The following is a 17,258-nucleotide window of genomic DNA, read 5'->3' as shown; positions in this document are numbered from 1 at the left end:
CAAAAGTTGTGTGTCTGTGGAAGTTTAAAACAAGAAAACTGTGTGGGTGTAGGCTAGGTCAACCAAAAAGAAAGAATCTTTTCTCCACCAATTGTGTATGCAGTTTGACTTGCAGCTTATTGTACTTTTCAGCTATTTGAAAGATTGATGTTGGGTTTACGACTGGTAAGATAACTAAAAAAAGTTTTGCATTGTCAGAAGTAGAAGAAAAAAATGTTTATTTCTATTCTGAAAGAAAAACCACCCAAACAATGAGAGAGAAAGGAGCAGGGGAAGCAGAAAACTCATCAGAACTGCTGAGTATGTCAGAGTAAAAAGTTCTTGTTAGAAATACATGATGTAATGATATCACAAGTAACCCCTGATGGTATTGTACTCATACCTAGGGCATTTGGCAGCATTTTGTTACTAACTTCATGGGGGGTTTTGAAGCACAGAAGGAATTTATTTCAAATTACTAGGAAAAAGTGATTATTTATCTCTTTAGATACTGGCAATTAGAGAGCTGGATATACTCCTTTCATCCTTGAGCAGCAGTTAGAGATATGAATATACTTCATTCATCCTCGAGCAGTTGAGTCTAGCTGAGAGGCATCCTTGCCCATGGCAGGGAGATTAGAGGATATGATCTCTCAGGTCTTTCCCAACCTAAGGCATTCTATGATCCTGTGTCAACAGCAGCAGTAAAGTTTGAGCCTGAAATCTTGAAGATCTAATGAAGTTAGGATTTCATTGAAGTCAAAATACTAGAGGAGTTTGAATAGTTTCTGCCTGAATTCTGTAGTTTGCTTTTTTTTGTTGTGTTTTCTTAACAATAAATCAGAAATAAATGAAATATATCTTCATAAAAATGTTTTGCTGCTTGTTTTGTAGATGATGTTCTGACACCAGATACAGAGAACAGTCCTTTTCACTATCAAGTACCTGACTTCCATAAGTGTGAGATCTGTCTGCTGTCTTTTCCAAAAGAGACCCAGTTCCAGCGCCATATGAGGGATCATGAGCAAAATGACAAGGTATGAATTTTAGTTGCTATAAACTTAGAAACTTAGACAGCAGCAGCCTCTGTTGATAGTTTCATATACTGTTAAGTAAAGCTAACACAAGCTGCTATCTTCAGGCTTTTTTAATTGCCTCACTGATAATTACTACTTGTAACCCCAAAGTTTTCTGAAGATTTTCCTTCATGTTTCCTTGTGTTTTGGGGACAGGACCTTAACGTTGATGCCATTTAGTTAGACTGCTGTTTCCAGCTAAGCAATTTTTAATGTTAGTCATTTTTTCCCTATTTCTAAAGCATTCAGGTAGATGAGAAGATGTGTAGATTTCTTTTAATCTAATTGGCCAACTGGTGCTACACATTGGCAATAAAAAGAAAAATAATGCTTACATTGATTAACTAGTCTCCTAATAACTGGTTACAACAGTGTCTAACAACCTGTATATTTATTAGTCAGGGGATTAATGTCATCACTTTAGTTGCTTACAAATCAAAATTGGAAGAGAATAAGAAAAATACAGATATGTGATTAAGACTTGAGTGACTTTTTAAATGAAGCTTTGGCCACTGGTTTCCTCTTTAGTCTGAAACATTTCGTTTCTGTTCCTTGCTTTTTAACTTCACAAAACTAAAATGACTTTACATGTTGTGGAAAAATAGTTTTACTACTCTTTGAGGTAGCTGTAGACAAAGATGAAATTTTACAAAATGTAGGACTTTAGAGTGTCAGTTCATACATACAAAGAACATTGTAAAGATGTTAGTGTTGGAAGTTGATACTATTAAAACCATGCTATTGCATACTTGTGCAAAGTGAAGTCATTCTTAAAGAATGAAAACTGATTGTGGAGATACCAACTGAAGAGCAGATAATCAGCATAAACTGAGCTCTTTGTTTTGCTGGGTCAATTCTTAATTTTGCTTTAAGGAGAGTTCACGATACCAGTTCAAGTAGAAATTCTTTTTTCATTCTCTTCTAATTAATTTCTCCTGATAACTTTGCTCTCCTTTGGATAGTCTCAGTTTTGAGTCTCTGCTTTCATTATCTCTCCTGTTTGCTTTCCCCATGTGCTCTTGAAATGCTGTGTTTTCATTTTCAGTAGTGAAATGAAAGCAATTACATCAGTACTGTTAAGAGATCATTATCATAGGTTGGTACTTGAATTGCTCTTTTTTAATTATAAACATTTTTATTTGTATGGTTATGTGTTATTTAGGGTATATGTAACTTAAGGGAAGGTTGAGTTTTGTGTCTGTTTTTGGTTATTAACAAACAGCCTCACCGATGTGACCAGTGTCCAATGTCATTTAATGTTGAATTCAACTTGACACTTCATAAATGCACTCACAATGGTGAAGATCCTACGTGCCCTGTGTGCAACAAGAAATTCTCCAGAGCAGCCAGTCTGAAAGCTCATATCATGCTACATGAGAAAGAAGAGGTAATTCATTAAACGTCTTCATTTAAATTTTGAAAAGATGTGTCATAAGGATTGTACTTAATCCCTTATATGCTTTAGATTGAAGGGTGGAATAAATGCTCTAGTTCACAAGAAATATAAAACTTCTGATGGGGATTCTGTTTTAATAGTAGTAGCAGAAATTAATGGACTGGTTACAAGCAAGTGTTTTCATCTGTCTTTAACTGATTAGTTAGTTATAAATACTTCTGGTATCACTGTATCACCAAGGTTGGAAGAGACCTCACAGATCATCAAGTCCAACCCTTTACCACAGAGCTCAAGGCTAGACCATGGCACCAAGTGCCACGTCCAATCCTGCCTTGAACAGCTCCAGGGACGGCGACTCCACCACCTCCCTGGGCAGCCCATTCCAGTAGCCAATGACTCTTTCAGTGAAGAACTTTCTCCTCACCTCAAGCCTAAATTTCCCCCAGCATAGCTTGAGGTTGTGTCCTCTTGTTCTGGTGCTGGCCACCTGAGAGAAGAGAGCAGCCTCCTCCTGGCTACAGCCTCCCTTCAGATAGTTGTAGACAGCAATGAGGTCACCCCTGAGCCTTCTCCAGGCTAAACAATCCCAGCTCCCTCAGCCTCTCCTCATAGGGCTTGTGCTCAAGGCCTCTCACCAGCCTCGTCGCTGGGTAGTTTGGGCAGTACAATTATGACTTATAATAATTGTATTATAATAATAATATAATAAAAGATGTTAGGAGGAAGTTCTTCACAGAGAGAGTGATTTCCCATTGGAATGGGCTGCCCAGGGAGGTGGTGGAGGCACCGTCCCTGGAGGTCTTCAAGAAAAGACTTAGTGCCATGGTCTAGTTGACTGGATAGGGCTGGGGGATAGGTTGGACTGGATGATCTTGGAGATCTCTTCCAACCTGGTTGATTCTATGATTCTGTGTGAAATTTCTTAGGTGCATCAGTAAGGAACATTTAACAGATGTAGTGCTAAAGAGACGGTGAATATTTTCAGCCATTTAGTATTAACATTCTGTTTAGATTTTTGTTAAATAGACTGAGAAATAAAATTAATGGTTTTGAAAAGCAAAAGGAAGTCAATAAAAATGCAGAGCTTTTACTTCAACTTCAGTTCTTCCTCTGAATTTCAAAGAAATGACAATGCTTTTGCATTAGACTTTACAAATATAATTTCCATTGTAAATGACATGGAATACTAATACAACTAGGAAGGGGTGTGCTTAACACTGCTGTAAAATGAATGGATTGAAGTAACATCTGTCAAAAAACATTGTGTTCCTGTTTATTTGTCATCTTTTCTAGGAAGATAGCTGAAGTCACTAGTAACTCTGGTAGAATTATTGTTAAAAAATAGGAGACAACCTGTATAATTTTAACCAATAGAAATGTAAAATCTTTGAACCTACAATTTCAGATGGTTTTGGTTAGAAAGCACTATTTTTAACAAATGTTTATGCAGACCATAACATAATGGCACTGAGGTAAGTTTCTGTGTGTCCCTTGAACGCGGTAGGTAGGTGATGATGGCACTGAACTGCTTGTTTCTTCTACCATGTAAACTTTTTCAGAATTCAGTTTCAGTGGAGTTTCTTAATTTAAATATTACCATAAACTTGCAGTGATTATTGTTCATGATTTATGTTATGGGATTCAAACTCTTTTTGCTTGTATACTTTTACTGCTGCTTGCTTTCAGCTGTTGATGTTCATAGAAGGATATGTTCATCTACTTGAGCAAAGCTTGTGCATGTGTACCACTGCTTGAGAATCTTGTGAAAAATCAATCTCTTATCTCTTTCAGAATCTCATCTGTTCAGAGTGTGGAGATGAATTTACTTTACAGAGTCAGCTGTCCATACACATGGAAGAACATCGTCAAGAACTGGCAGGCAGTAGGATCCACAGCTGCAAGTCATGCAAAAAGGAATTTGAAACTTCCTCGCTGCTAAAGGAGCATATGAAATCTCATTATAAAATAAGGTGACAATCATGGGTTTGTAACAAGATGAGCAGATGTAACTTTTATTGTGATAGCCAGGAAAAATAAGAGTAGCATCTCCAGTTAGCAGAATACCATGATCTCTGCAGATCATTTCTCTTCTTTGGTGTGCTGTTATGAAATGGCATTTTGTTTTTGAAAACCTTGTTAAAGTAGGTAGATATTTTTGGAGCCTTTTTTCCCCCTGTTTTCATATTCAGGCACTCCTGGCTCCTTCTGCTAGCTATTTGAAAACACAGGTTAAATTTTTGATACAGAGTGCTTTTACACATGCTTATGTGTGATTTTAAAGGTTAAGGGCAGTACATTGAAGCAAATATATAATAAATTTACATAGCAGTCACTATAATCACAAAAATCCTAATATTTGCCTTCTGCAAAGAAGTTTTTCTTTGCATTTTAATAATCTTTTGCAAGTATACCTCAATAGAAACTACCAAGAGTTTCTTGTAAATCTGGAAAAGCACAAAATGAAGGGAAACAACAGTTACGATAAATGCTGTTCTTGCTTTTGGTTTGCATTGGAATAGACCTTAAAAGATCATCTAGTTCAAATCCTCCTGACATAGCAGGGACATCTAGTAGACTAGATTGCTCAATGCCCCATCCAGTCTGGCTTTGAACTTCTCCAGAGCTGGAGCTTCCACAGCTCTAGGCAATGTGTTGCAGTGGCTCACCACAATGGTGAAGAATTTCTTCCTAATGTGTAATCTCAATCTGGCTTCTTCAATGAGGCCATTGGACAAGGTAAATTAATCTAATATGATGACTGTGATTTTGGGAGACTATAATATATTTTTTTTTGTATCATCAAAGAGTTTAACTGTCACAGTGGGTACTATACATTGTCTTCAGATTTACACTGTATGTTAAAAACTGATGGGGTAAAATCAGCTTCTTCAAAACAATGTTTAATATTGGAATTAAGGGAATTATCATATTTAAAGTATTTTTTTTCTTTTTTATGTGGCAGGTTATCAAATACCAGATCTTATAACAGAAATATTGACAGAAGTGGGTTTACCTATTCCTGTCCTCACTGTGGAAAGACGTTCCAGAAGCCGAGTCAATTAACACGACATGTTAGGATACACACAGGTAAGTCTGTGGCAGTCATTATGTTAGTTTGTATTTGCTTTACAAAAATCAATTAATCTGTGAAAGGCTAAATACTTTTCTCCTGACTGGGACTTGAAATAGCCAGAAACATCTGGCTTGCAAGGTAATGTTACTTCTTTGTTCCACCAGAGTTACCAGTTCCACCACTAGAATTTTTTGCTTAGGACGTCTTATACTTTTAAAAAGCTTTTTATCTGTTTCTAATGGTACATAGCTGAAACCTTTTAAGTATGTAACAAATTTAATTTGTTACAGAATAGCAGTTTTGGTACATAAACTTTCTGTGAGCCTTAAAATTGTAGCACAAGTACTCTGACTTTAGAACATCTTCCCTAGAGTATATAAAATCTGCAGTCTCAAAAAGAGAAGTAATGCATAAAAATAAATCATGCTGCTAACATAGTGGCCTTGGGTTTTGTTTTGTCTTTTTTAGATTTATGTATTAAAGGTTATTGCCATATTTTTCTCTGTATTTACTGTAGCTGCCTTTTTGAGGCTATTCAAATTGAATTCAAGAGGTGATGAGGCTAGATTGTAATTTTGATACCTGAAGAGGACTTCAGTTTTACAGAATGAAGAATAGATGGGCTTTGCAAAATTACTGTAATAAATATGTGCATTTTTTTAACCATTAATTAAAATGTCTGAGAAATGCTAAGTATAAAATAATGCAAAAGTTTCATTGTACAGAGGACTGTAAGAGTAGTCCTCAGCTTTTAACCAGACATACATAATATTGCTTAACATTTAAAAAGAAGGGTTTTTTAAGAGAACCTTCAGTGAAGGTACTCCAGTAATTTGCTATATATATATATATATTTTCATCCTGTAAGTTGTTGTTTGTCTAGTTTTTAGCTAATTAAAGTAGTAGATTGTGTAAGTGTGCAGCATTGTTTGGCTTAGAGTGTTCAGTGATGTGGTGGGTTGCCATGTACCCAAGTGACTTCAGAAAGGGAGAAATAAAAATTCCATTGCATTGCTGCCTTAGGAGTCTTTTTAAGCTTTCCAAGTTAGTTGTAAAACAATGACACAAGAGGTCACCCTTGTACCTGCTTGAAAAGTTGCCTCAAAGTAATATCCAAAAAAAAAAGTAATTGAAAATTAACTTAATAATTTGTTTTTTTGTCTGTGTGACATGGTATTTAAGCTTACCAAAATCAGAGTTAGAGAAGCAATATAGATGATTGAGAACAGTTTTCTGAAGTTTCAAAAAGTTCAAGAGCATTTATAGTTCTTTCAAAAAGACATTTGTCTATTTGGAAGCCAGAGACAGAAGATACAATCCAGGTCTGCATGTGAGGGTAGGTGATTTTAAGTTCCAAGTAGCCAGTGAGTACTCTGATGTGTGAAGTACATTATCACTTTAAATGTGCAGATAGTCTGTCTGGCATTCCAATGCTTGAGGTAGTGTAAGTAACTCTGCTTTAAAGAATTCATAACACTTAAGTCTTTAATTGTCAAAAGAGGCTATCTGTGCTATATGCAATACTTTTTATTTGCTCATAGTTGTTAATTTCAAGCACACCCTTTGGGAGAAAGAAAAGTCTCAGAGATTGTAATTTCCATGTTAATAACTAAATAATTAACCTTCTATCCACCCCTCCCAAATCTGTATTTTATTAAGTTATATTTGAGAAATACAGAAGTTCCAGTATTTCCACATTGGAACTAAGATTTTTGTGTTTATAAAGAAATTTACTTAACCTGAAATATCACTTCTGTGTGTCCACCAGCAGGTATTAGTGGAAGCCTTTTGCCTTTCAAAGCCCACTATGAATTGGATCCCTGTACTTCAAGATGGTCTGAATAAATGTTCTGTATTTTAGTCTATATTAAAAATATACAATTAAAACATGCAGACCTTAAAGCATCTTCTAAAACTGTAAGCAGGAGAACAGAAAATACACATTCCTGCAGAGCAGATGCTGATCTGTAATTCAGAAAATAGAGGCTTTTATTTCAATGTTAATTTAATTAAGAATTAATAATTTAAAAGTAGAATTAATTGCAGTTATTTCATTAGAAGTGGTATAAAAATATTAATTAAAACTATTGTGCCTAGCATTTAGTATATGCAAGTACTTTCTGGTGTAGTAGAATAGACATAATGCACAGCATGTTCATAGCATCCTATATAACATGTTGGTAGTGTGTTTTTGTTGCAGTAATGTGCAAAGGCAAAGTGTTAAATGCTTTCAAGGTCCTGCAGTTACTGCCATAGATAAGCTTTTTCATTAAGAGAAAAAGACTAATAGAGTTCATAGTGATGATTTTGGCTAAATGTGGTTGTAAGAAAGTGAGTGCTCTATGTATCTGTGTGTTTAAAACATGCAGTATGTTAATGCAGTTCTCTTATATTTTGTCACTTAAAATTTCTGGTGAGTTTTTCAAGCTTTATTTGTTAGTGTATGAATAGCTCCAAGTATGCACAGCACTGAGAACAAAAACCTCAGGAAATAGTGACAGAGCATTCTTATAACAGTGTTGTTTACTGTTCCTTTAATGTTCTGTAGTAATGTGGACATTCATGATATAAAAATTTATTTTCTGAGCAGGGCTCATTGTTTTATTTTCAGTAGGTAGGTGTATATAATAAGGAAAATGGCTTTTAATGTTTATTAGGAACAGGAACCATAGGCCACTTTCTGCAGTGATGCTGTCAAGACTTTTTGCTTTTAGATTAACAAAAGGGTTACACTATTGACTATTAGTTATTTGGAGAGTGTGTCCAATGAAGGGCAATGGAGCACAAGCCTTGTGAGAGGTGTCTGAGTGAACTAGAGTAGCTTAGCCTGGAGAAAAGGATGTTCAAGGTAGACTTTATTGCTCGATCCAAGTGCTTGAAAGGAGGCTGCAGTGATGTGGGGTTGTTCTCCTCTTCCATGTGACAAGTTGTATGACAGAGGAAATTTGGTCAAGTCGTGCCAGGGGAGATTTAGATTGGATATTAAGATTTTTTTTTGTCAGTGAAAAGGTTGTGAAGCATTGGAACAGACTGCACTAGGGAGAGGTGGAATCACCATGCCTGAAGGCATTTAAAAGATACATAGATGTGGTGTTTAGTAGTTTGGCAGTATTGGGTTAACAGTTGGACTCAATGATCTTAACGGGTTTTTTCCAGCCTGAATGATTCTATGATGTACTGTCCATTCCACCTTCTTCTTCTTCTTCATTTCTTTCTATGCAGGTACAAACACTTTACAGGTTTTGGTGTAAAAGAATGACATGTGTTGTTTTGGCATTTCTTTTCCTTTCCCCCCAGTGGTTTTGCTTAGGGATTTCTGAGATCTTCCAGACCACAAGTTGAGCGGAACCTGTTCCAAGTAACTGTTCCATACAGATTTCCTGGCAGTGCTGGGTTAATGGTTGGATTTGATGATCTGAGAGATCTCTTCCAACCAAAATGATTCTGTGATTTTACACATTTCAGCTGGTAATCAACTATGTCACAGAAGTTTTTGATATGATACTTTTTCGTCAGAGTAGATGCCGAGATTGGTGGTCACAGTAAACAATTTCTTTGTCAAAACACCTAATCATGTATGTTTAGGTGTGTGTATGCACAGATACTTATATGCAGTATTTTATTTTAGCTGAATCAATTTTTCATTCAGATACAAGAAGCTGAAAACATTTATTTAAAGCCCCTTACCCCACATCCTCCTGCTTTTTCCTTTCAGGTGAAAGACCTTTCAAATGCAGTGAATGTGGAAAAGCCTTTAACCAGAAGGGGGCATTGCAGACCCATATGATCAAGCACACTGGTGAAAAACCCCATGCTTGTGCCTTTTGTCCTGCAGCCTTTTCTCAGAAAGGCAATCTTCAGTCACACATACAGAGAGTTCATTCAGAGGTAAATACAATTATTCATAAAGTGGTTGGTGCTAATATGCTGCTTATTTCAGTATTTGAATTGTCCTGTTTGCTATTCCTGTGCTTTCTGGTGCTTTCCGTAGCCAGTATAGATTTTCTGCGGTAGTATAGATTCCAGTTTGTTGGTTTTACCTGCAGGCTCTCCTGAAATAGCTTAATCTGAATAAATGTATACTTCAGATAAGTAGCAAAACCTTCATTTATCATTGTCTTCATAGTACATTGATAGATTATTAGCAGATTTAGGTGTATAAAAATGTGCCTCTGTCAGCCTTGGGAAAACAAGGGCTAGAAGCAGATGAAAGTAAGCCAAAAGCAGCAAAGCAGAAAATGGTGAAAGATTTCAAGGCCAAACAGCAAATCGCTAACTCCATCATAGAGCATGTTTTTGATTTGTCTTTGAACTATGTATCTTATTTCAGAGGTTTCTCAGTTACAGGGGGGAGAAAATTACAAAAGAAGATAAAAACATTGTTGTGTCAGACCTCTTAGGCTGATTCTTTTTCGTCGTCTTTGTGACAGACGATTTTTAAGATTCAAAAAGTACTGCTATGATAATGCAATGTAATCTTCTAAGTAACATTGTCTATGCAACTTTGTTCAGTAATTTCCTTGCTGACTTTAGTGATTTGTGCTTGGAAATACCCATAAAAGGAGACCTATTTTAGATTTGGAAGATGTGAAGTCATAAAGGCAGCTTTTTTCTTTTTTTTTTTGGTGTGAAGAATATCATCTCTGCTCTCACTCCCCTAACACTCAGAATTCATTACTTATTTTCTGGTTTTGTGTTGCAGTAATAATATTTATTGTATTTTTAATTTAGGATTATTTTAGGGTGTTTATTATTTCTAGGATCTGTCTTAGAGTTTTGTATTGTGCTTATTTGTAGTAAAATCATGTGCTTACGTTTCCTATACTTGTATTACTGGTCTTCCTCACTATTCACAGCTCCTTATATGGGATAGCATTTACAACATAAAAAGTGCACCAACACTAACTTCACAATTTACATTGATTTCTTTTTTTAATATTACAAGATTTTGTGGAGATCAAGCAAAAAAAAACCCCATGTTTTTCTATGTTACGGTGTTTCGTTTCAAGGGAGGGGGAAAAGTAAGTTGTGGGATAGGGACTATGAAAAAATGCTCTCTTGATCATGACTTCTATTGTTTCATGATCCTGAGCCTACATTTTAGTTCCTCTTTTGGATAATTTGTTGATTTTTTTTTTCCCATTATCTTTATTTCTTGCTGTTGCTGTGTTTTCTTCAAAACAGAATGCAAAACTCTATTAATTCTTCATTTTATCTCAAGACAGTCACAAAATAACATTACAGGTGATAATGAAACAGGTTTATTCTCATTCCATATATTACTGTTTAGTTGTACCAGTATTTTAATTAGTCAGTAGTTCTCTCCAAAAGTCTTGTAACCAGCTTAAGCTAATGCCAGAAAATAGGAAGTTCCATGCACTGCAGCCTGCTTTCTTCTGAAGACTTTGTTGTTCCCTAGATATATTAAAAGCATTGCACTGGATCTTACTGCTCTGTGATAAATTGAGGATTTAAAATCTGCAAGTATAGTTTCTTTAATTGCCTCAACCCCTTGGCCTGCAAGTTCCAAACAAGTTCCTGCTGCTTACATTCTCATCCTGTGTGTTCAGATTAAGGTCAAACTATAAAACTCTCCAGTCCTTCCACCATATTTTTTTTACCTGTTGTTTGGGTTTGGGTTGGTTATTTTTTTTCCATGCAGTCCCTATGACATTTCAGTCAATCTATATTGTCTTCATTCTACTTTGACTTGAAAAATGGATTTTATTTTATCTTGAACTGAGGATTTAAAATCTGCAGGTATAGTTTCTTTAATTGCCTCAACCCCCTGGCCTGCAAGTTCCAAACAAGTTCCTGCTGCTTACATTCTCATCCTGTGTGTTCAGATTGAGGTCAAACTATAAAACTCTCCAATCCTTCCACCATATTTTTTTTTACCTGTTGGTTTGGGTTGGTTATTTTTTTTCCATGCAGTCCCTATGACATTTCAGTCAATCTATATTGTCTTCATTCTACTTTGACTTGAAAAATGGATTTTATTTTATCTTGAATTCTATAAAAGATCTTTTTACAAAAGTAGACAGAAGAGAGCCAAAATACCAAGCTAAATTATCTGTGGGTTTTTTTCTCTTTGGGTGTCAAACTTCTGTTTGTGTTATGTACAGTGTTGCATCTTCAGGCAAATTGTAATTGATGAAGTTGCATTTCTCAGTTTTGTTTTGAAGTGTGTAACTGTAGGAGATTTTAAGGTGGAAAAAGTCTGAAGCTTGGTTTACCAGATTTCTCAGGTGCTTCCCGATGTTAAGAAGTGGTAATAGGAGATAACAATCATGCATATAGATTACAGTTGACTTGGTATCCAAGAGATACCAGACTGATTCCATAATTGAATATCAGTAACTTGGGAAAAGAAGCAGTTTTGGTTCTCATAATCCCATTGTATGTTTGTTATGTAGATAAGTAATGAAGAAGGTAGTATATGGTAGATAAAAGGAAAATGTCCTTACATTTCTTTTCCTTTATTGAAGGTGAAGAACGGCCCTACATACAACTGTACAGAATGTAGCTGTGTCTTCAAGAGCTTGGGTAGTTTAAATACACATATCAGCAAGATGCACATGGGTGGTCCACAGAATTCTGTGAGTGCTTCGACAGATGTATCTCATGTTACACCGGTAAGGTTTGATCATTATATTATGAAAATGCCTTTCAGAGTGTAATTAGATCTATATCTTAATTCCAGCAATTCTCAAGATAGTTTTCTTCTAACCTGAATTTTGCCTTTTTTAAGTCTTCTGCCATTTCTAGAATTGATTTGCGTGATTAAATATTGGCAGAATGTAAATTAGCCAAGTATGTGCCCAAAAAAAGGAGCAATTTGCTTGGAAACACAATTAAATTCTACAGCAAAGTAAGATATAATTCTGGTGCTTGCAGATTGTTTGGGAAGGGAAGGTATCCTCCCCAGATAACTTAAAAAATATCACAAATTGTTTCTATTAAGTCTAGTTCATTTAAACACATAGTGGATTCTTTTGTGTATTTCTGATAAATGGTTTTAACTATTAGCTTCCTATTTTGAAGATCATAAGGGAAAAAAATCTTAGCTTTATTGGAAGCACTCAGTTTTCTTTTGCTTCCATGATAGGAGAACGAGCTAAAATTTAGAAAATGCTTCTGGTTTCTTATGACTATTTTTGAGCTAGTGTATGTTTACTATCCTAGTGATTTTGGTTTGTTTTTAATAGAACTACCTTTTCTACCTTTCTTCCATTGTTTTGCATAATTTTCAGCTTCTGTACTTGATTATGCAGCTGTATCTTGTAAACAAGTGTCTAGTAGATTTTGTGCATTTCATGAAAGATTTTTTTGTGTGGCCAATGTTGTTTGTCTCTTCAGGTTATTGAAAAAAAAGGACTATTGTGTCCTATTTGCTTACAAGTACATAATAACCTTTGCATCTTTTTATATGCTTTTACATTCACAAGCCTAACCTTGAAAGCAGTATAGAAAATTATTCATTTCTTCTATTGAATGTTTGCTTTCCCAAGCCAGCTGTTTTTCTTGGTGTTTTTTTTTGTTTGCTTGAGTATTTTGCATTTGCATTGTGTATTGGTACTACAGCAGTGTGTTGTTTATAACCTTTGCTTTATGCATACTTCTCTGCTTGCATAAAATGTGGGAAAACTAAAGAATATCTCCATGCAATGGTATGAGCAAAACAAGAGGGAAAAAAAAAAACTTTCTAAATGAAGTTTCCAAGAAGTTGAGCTAGGAGGAACAAAGATAAAAACTGACATGTCAGTTACATATTAAGAGAGTATTACTTTTGTATTTGAAACTGCAGATACTTAATAACTGATGTTTTTAATTGATACATAAATATGCTACATTTTCAGATTAGCACTAGCATTATTAGATTAAAAATTGCCTTTTCTTTCTTCTCACAAATTGAAGAGCTGCTGCAACAGCAAATCTCCAATATAATTCTACTGTGAAGTTTGCAATTAGTCTGTCATCCCTTGTTACATACCTGGAGGTGAACAATGATTGTCTTTAATAAATAGACATTCCAGATGCTGAAGGCTCCTGAGCTGTTGTGCTAGCAAAGAATGTATTCTTGTGTGATACATGAGTACCTCTTGTAAAACACGCTTACTGTAAGGCAGTTACTTGCCTATTGCTGCATCACTGCATGTAGCTAAGGTATTGGTTTTTGTAACTTGGGTTTATTAGCTCTATATAATGTGATTCTGTGTGCTTTTGTATCTCTCTCATAGTGTTGATTTTCTGTCCCTAGTCTATGTGCTGTGGAAGAACAAACTGTGCTGCTTTTCTACATGACATTTGCTGTGTTTTGCTGATTTTGTACAAAGGCTCAAATTAGTTCCATTAAATCACTTCCGTTTCTTTGTAGGACACTATTACCCAGCCTTTAGCAACATCCCCTGCTAATCTTTTGCAACCTGTGGATAACAAATGGAAGAATGTAAGTGTAGAGTTCTTAGTCATATTTTTGAGTCAAGACTAAAGGAGGGAGAAAGTACAGAATTTTGTAAACTCTCATTTTACTGTGAAAAATCCTATGCCATGATCCTGATAAGTTGTTCAGCTAACATTTAAAGGCAAACTTCTTGATCTATGTGCATGGTTATTTAGGAATAGAACAGGTCTGGAATGGATTATACTCCCTAATTTGTTATACACTTGTGATTTTTGCATGTATTTCTATTCATTAGCTCTTCAAATTGGAGGCAAATTGTCTCCTGTATGAAAAGACCAGAGGTAAATAAGGATTCTTAAATATATTGTGTCTTCCTGCCACTCTGGCTTCACTTCACAGGGATACCATGGTTGTGGTAGAGGGAAGGAGGTGTGTTCGTGCTGGTTGAGTTGATTGAAATTAAGGCAGTAGTGGAATCATAGGGCTCAGGAAGAACCTGTGGAGCTGAGGGAGGAAGATGCAAGGCTGGCTCTGGAACCCTGCAGGAAGCAGTCCCTCTATATAGAAAAGCAGGTCTTGATGTAGCAGTCACAGTGAGAGCATTAGTGTGTTTTCTTGCAGCTGTGTAGCATGTTGTGTCAGCTGTAGATTGCAGCATGGTATCTTGGTGACAAGACTCATTTGACTAATTTCAGACGCTGATTGTCTTCTAGAATCCTCAAAGCCAAAGACAATGAAATGTGGCAGTATTGCTTTAAAGTTGCCATAACCAGTCTATCCACTTTCATTTCTCTTTTACTGTGAATTCAGTGTTTGTTGTTCTGTTTTTTGGGTTTTTTTTCCTATTCAATTGATTTTTTTTCCTTGGTAAAAAATAGTGTCAGAAATGATGCCTGGATTTTAGAGGGCTGCTGTGTTTGTGTGTGATTATGCAGGTCTGAAAAGATAGTCATTAGTTTGGATACATGTGTTTGTAAATAGACTGGATTAAACATATCATATTCCTAAATAATGAAGATTTATAAAATTATAATCTGCATACAATAGCACCCAATTTCTCTTCTAGAAAGGGTGGGAGAAACTTGCCTAGAACATTGTCTGTAGTCTACCAATTAATACTGGTGTCTTTAAAAAAAAAAGTTCATGTACTGATAATTTCCCCCCTCACTATTTCTCATACCACCCTCCACAACATCCCAATAAATTAATCTAGCTTGTGTAGAGTGCTTTATATTCAAAAACACTCCAGCAAATCAGGTTCCAGAGAGGAACTGATGACCTACCTTTTTCTCAAGAGTCAGGGGGGTGTTTTTATTTTTTCTCATTCAATTTGAATATTGGAATTAGTCTGCTGTGTCAGGGTTTCATATAATGCTCCCTGTACTTGACACAGTGAGGGGGTTTCCTGTTGATAAATGCCAGTTAGAAGCAATGGATCCCGTTGCCCTGTCATGCCAAAATTGCCTGCGTTCTTCCCTATCAAGTGAGAGAGCTGATCTGATTCCATCCTTAGTCATAACATCTTCAAACCTGTTCTCCAGAGAAAGATTTAATAATTGCTGAGCCAACAAGAAGTTTAAGTGTGAGCCTTTGCAGAGTCAATTTCATCTTATGTGTGGTGTACATAGGAAACCAAGCAAGAAGAAGGAGTACACAGAATCTCCTCAAAACTAGTGCAGACAGACCTCAACACTAGAGGTGATTCAGCAGCAAGTTTCTTTTATGTTTTCAGATATTCATAGTGCAATGTACTATTTGCTTGTTCCTGTGCCTTCAGATGCACAACCTCTTTATGTGCAGCTGCTGGCCATTTATTGAACTAGGATGTATGCTCACATTCCTTCATGGGACTGCACCATGGTTATGGAACAAGAGGGAATTGCTGCAGGCTGCACCAGGGGTGGTTTAGGCTGGACATTAGGAAAAACACTGAAAGTGTTGTCAGGCTTTGGCTCTCCAGGGAGGTGGTTGAGTCACAATTCCTGGATGTATTTAGAAGCTGTGTAGATGTGATAATTGGCGATATGGCATATCGTTGGACTTTGTAGAACTAATAGTTGGACTTGATCTTGAAGGTCTTTTCTAACCTAAATGATTCTATGAATGTGTAGGTACTTTCTGTTAATATTTGCTTTTTTGAAAAGTAGAGCTTGTTGCAGCATTAATGATTCATTTTCCTTCTTGTTGGAGGTCATAAGAAGCAGGGATATATTTTTCTATTTTCAAACAGAATGACAAAGTTAATATTTAAAAAAAAAAAACAACTCTCTGAGAAAACTTGTAAAAGAGGTGTTCAGAGAATTGCCACTGTTGCTGTGTTTCTGATGGAGTCTCTTGGAAATGAAGTCTTGACCTTACACTACTTAATATTTTATCAGTAACCTTGAAGAAAAAACATCACTGATCAAGATGATACAAAAATTGATGTAATATATGAAGAGGACAAATCACTCACACAGAGTGATCTGGATTTCTTAGCTCGTTGCACCAAGCAATATGTATTCTTATGTGGCTAAGAAATAAAATCACCTGTAGAAGGACAGGAAAAGCAGGTCATATTCACAGCATAGGAGTCTTCAAGGATTTTTAATTCCCTTTATAAATAGGGCTGGAACGGGTAACAATTTCTATACCAGCTAAAAGTTAAGTTTTCTTTGTCTGGATGATTATTTTTGGGCTTTTTATTTAGAGAATACACTTGGCATAGAAATTAAAGGCTCTGTATGTCCTCTGTATTTCTTTCTGGGAAATAATGCTTTTGTAAGTTGCCTGTTTATAGCATTTACTATTCAGGAACTGCGCTCAAAGATGCAGGAAGAATCAGAGCCATCAGAACTCTTAAAGTATGAATTTCATGTGCTTTATTAGAGAAGAGGTGCAGGGTGTCTTGCCTGTTTGGCCAAGCAGATAAAATAGAGAAATTCTTGATCTATTTTGAAGAAAAGGAAGAAAATCTGTAATTCTTTATTAAAGAGAAGTTTTGAAGGTTGAAGCTAGACACAGCTCTCCAACTCTAGCTCTTCAACTGCCTGAAAGGAGGTTATAGCAAGGTGGGCGTTGATATGATCTCCCAAGTAGCAAGTGACAGGGTAAGACAGAAACATCCTCAAGTTGTACCAGGGGAGGTTTAAGTTGCATGTTAGGAAAAAATTATTCACTGAAAGGTTTGTCAAGCGTTGGAGCAGGCTGCCCAGGAAAGCAGTTAGATCATTTCTGGAGAAACTTAAAAGACATGTAGACATGGTGCTCAGGGACATGGTTTAGTAGCAGACTTGATAGTATTAGGTTATTGGTTTGACTTATCATAGAGTCATAGAATCAACCAGGTTG

General features: G+C 35.9%; 1 protein-coding gene across 4 annotated transcripts in view; it reads left to right on the top strand.

Moving 5' to 3' along the window:
• Window positions 1-17,258, top strand: part of ZNF236 (zinc finger protein 236) — a 75,501-nt gene that overhangs the window by 13,132 nt on the left and 45,111 nt on the right. For all 4 annotated transcript variants that reach the window (XM_064150124.1, XM_064150123.1, XM_064150122.1 and 1 more), the window contains exons 2-8: window positions 874-1,016; window positions 2,278-2,442; window positions 4,243-4,421; window positions 5,414-5,538; window positions 9,240-9,412; window positions 12,013-12,159; window positions 13,902-13,973. In XM_064150124.1, the coding sequence (XP_064006194.1) occupies window positions 874-1,016; window positions 2,278-2,442; window positions 4,243-4,421; window positions 5,414-5,538; window positions 9,240-9,412; window positions 12,013-12,159; window positions 13,902-13,973 (1,004 nt within the window). The remainder of the gene's footprint in view (window positions 1-873; window positions 1,017-2,277; window positions 2,443-4,242; window positions 4,422-5,413; window positions 5,539-9,239; window positions 9,413-12,012; window positions 12,160-13,901; window positions 13,974-17,258) is intronic.

The sequence above is a fragment of the Pogoniulus pusillus genome, chromosome 10, assembly GCF_015220805.1.
Source record: "Pogoniulus pusillus isolate bPogPus1 chromosome 10, bPogPus1.pri, whole genome shotgun sequence".
Classification (NCBI taxonomy): Eukaryota; Metazoa; Chordata; class Aves; order Piciformes; family Lybiidae; genus Pogoniulus; species Pogoniulus pusillus.
The sequence above is the reverse complement of the archived record's forward strand: the minus strand, read 5'-3'. Positions and strand labels throughout refer to the sequence as shown.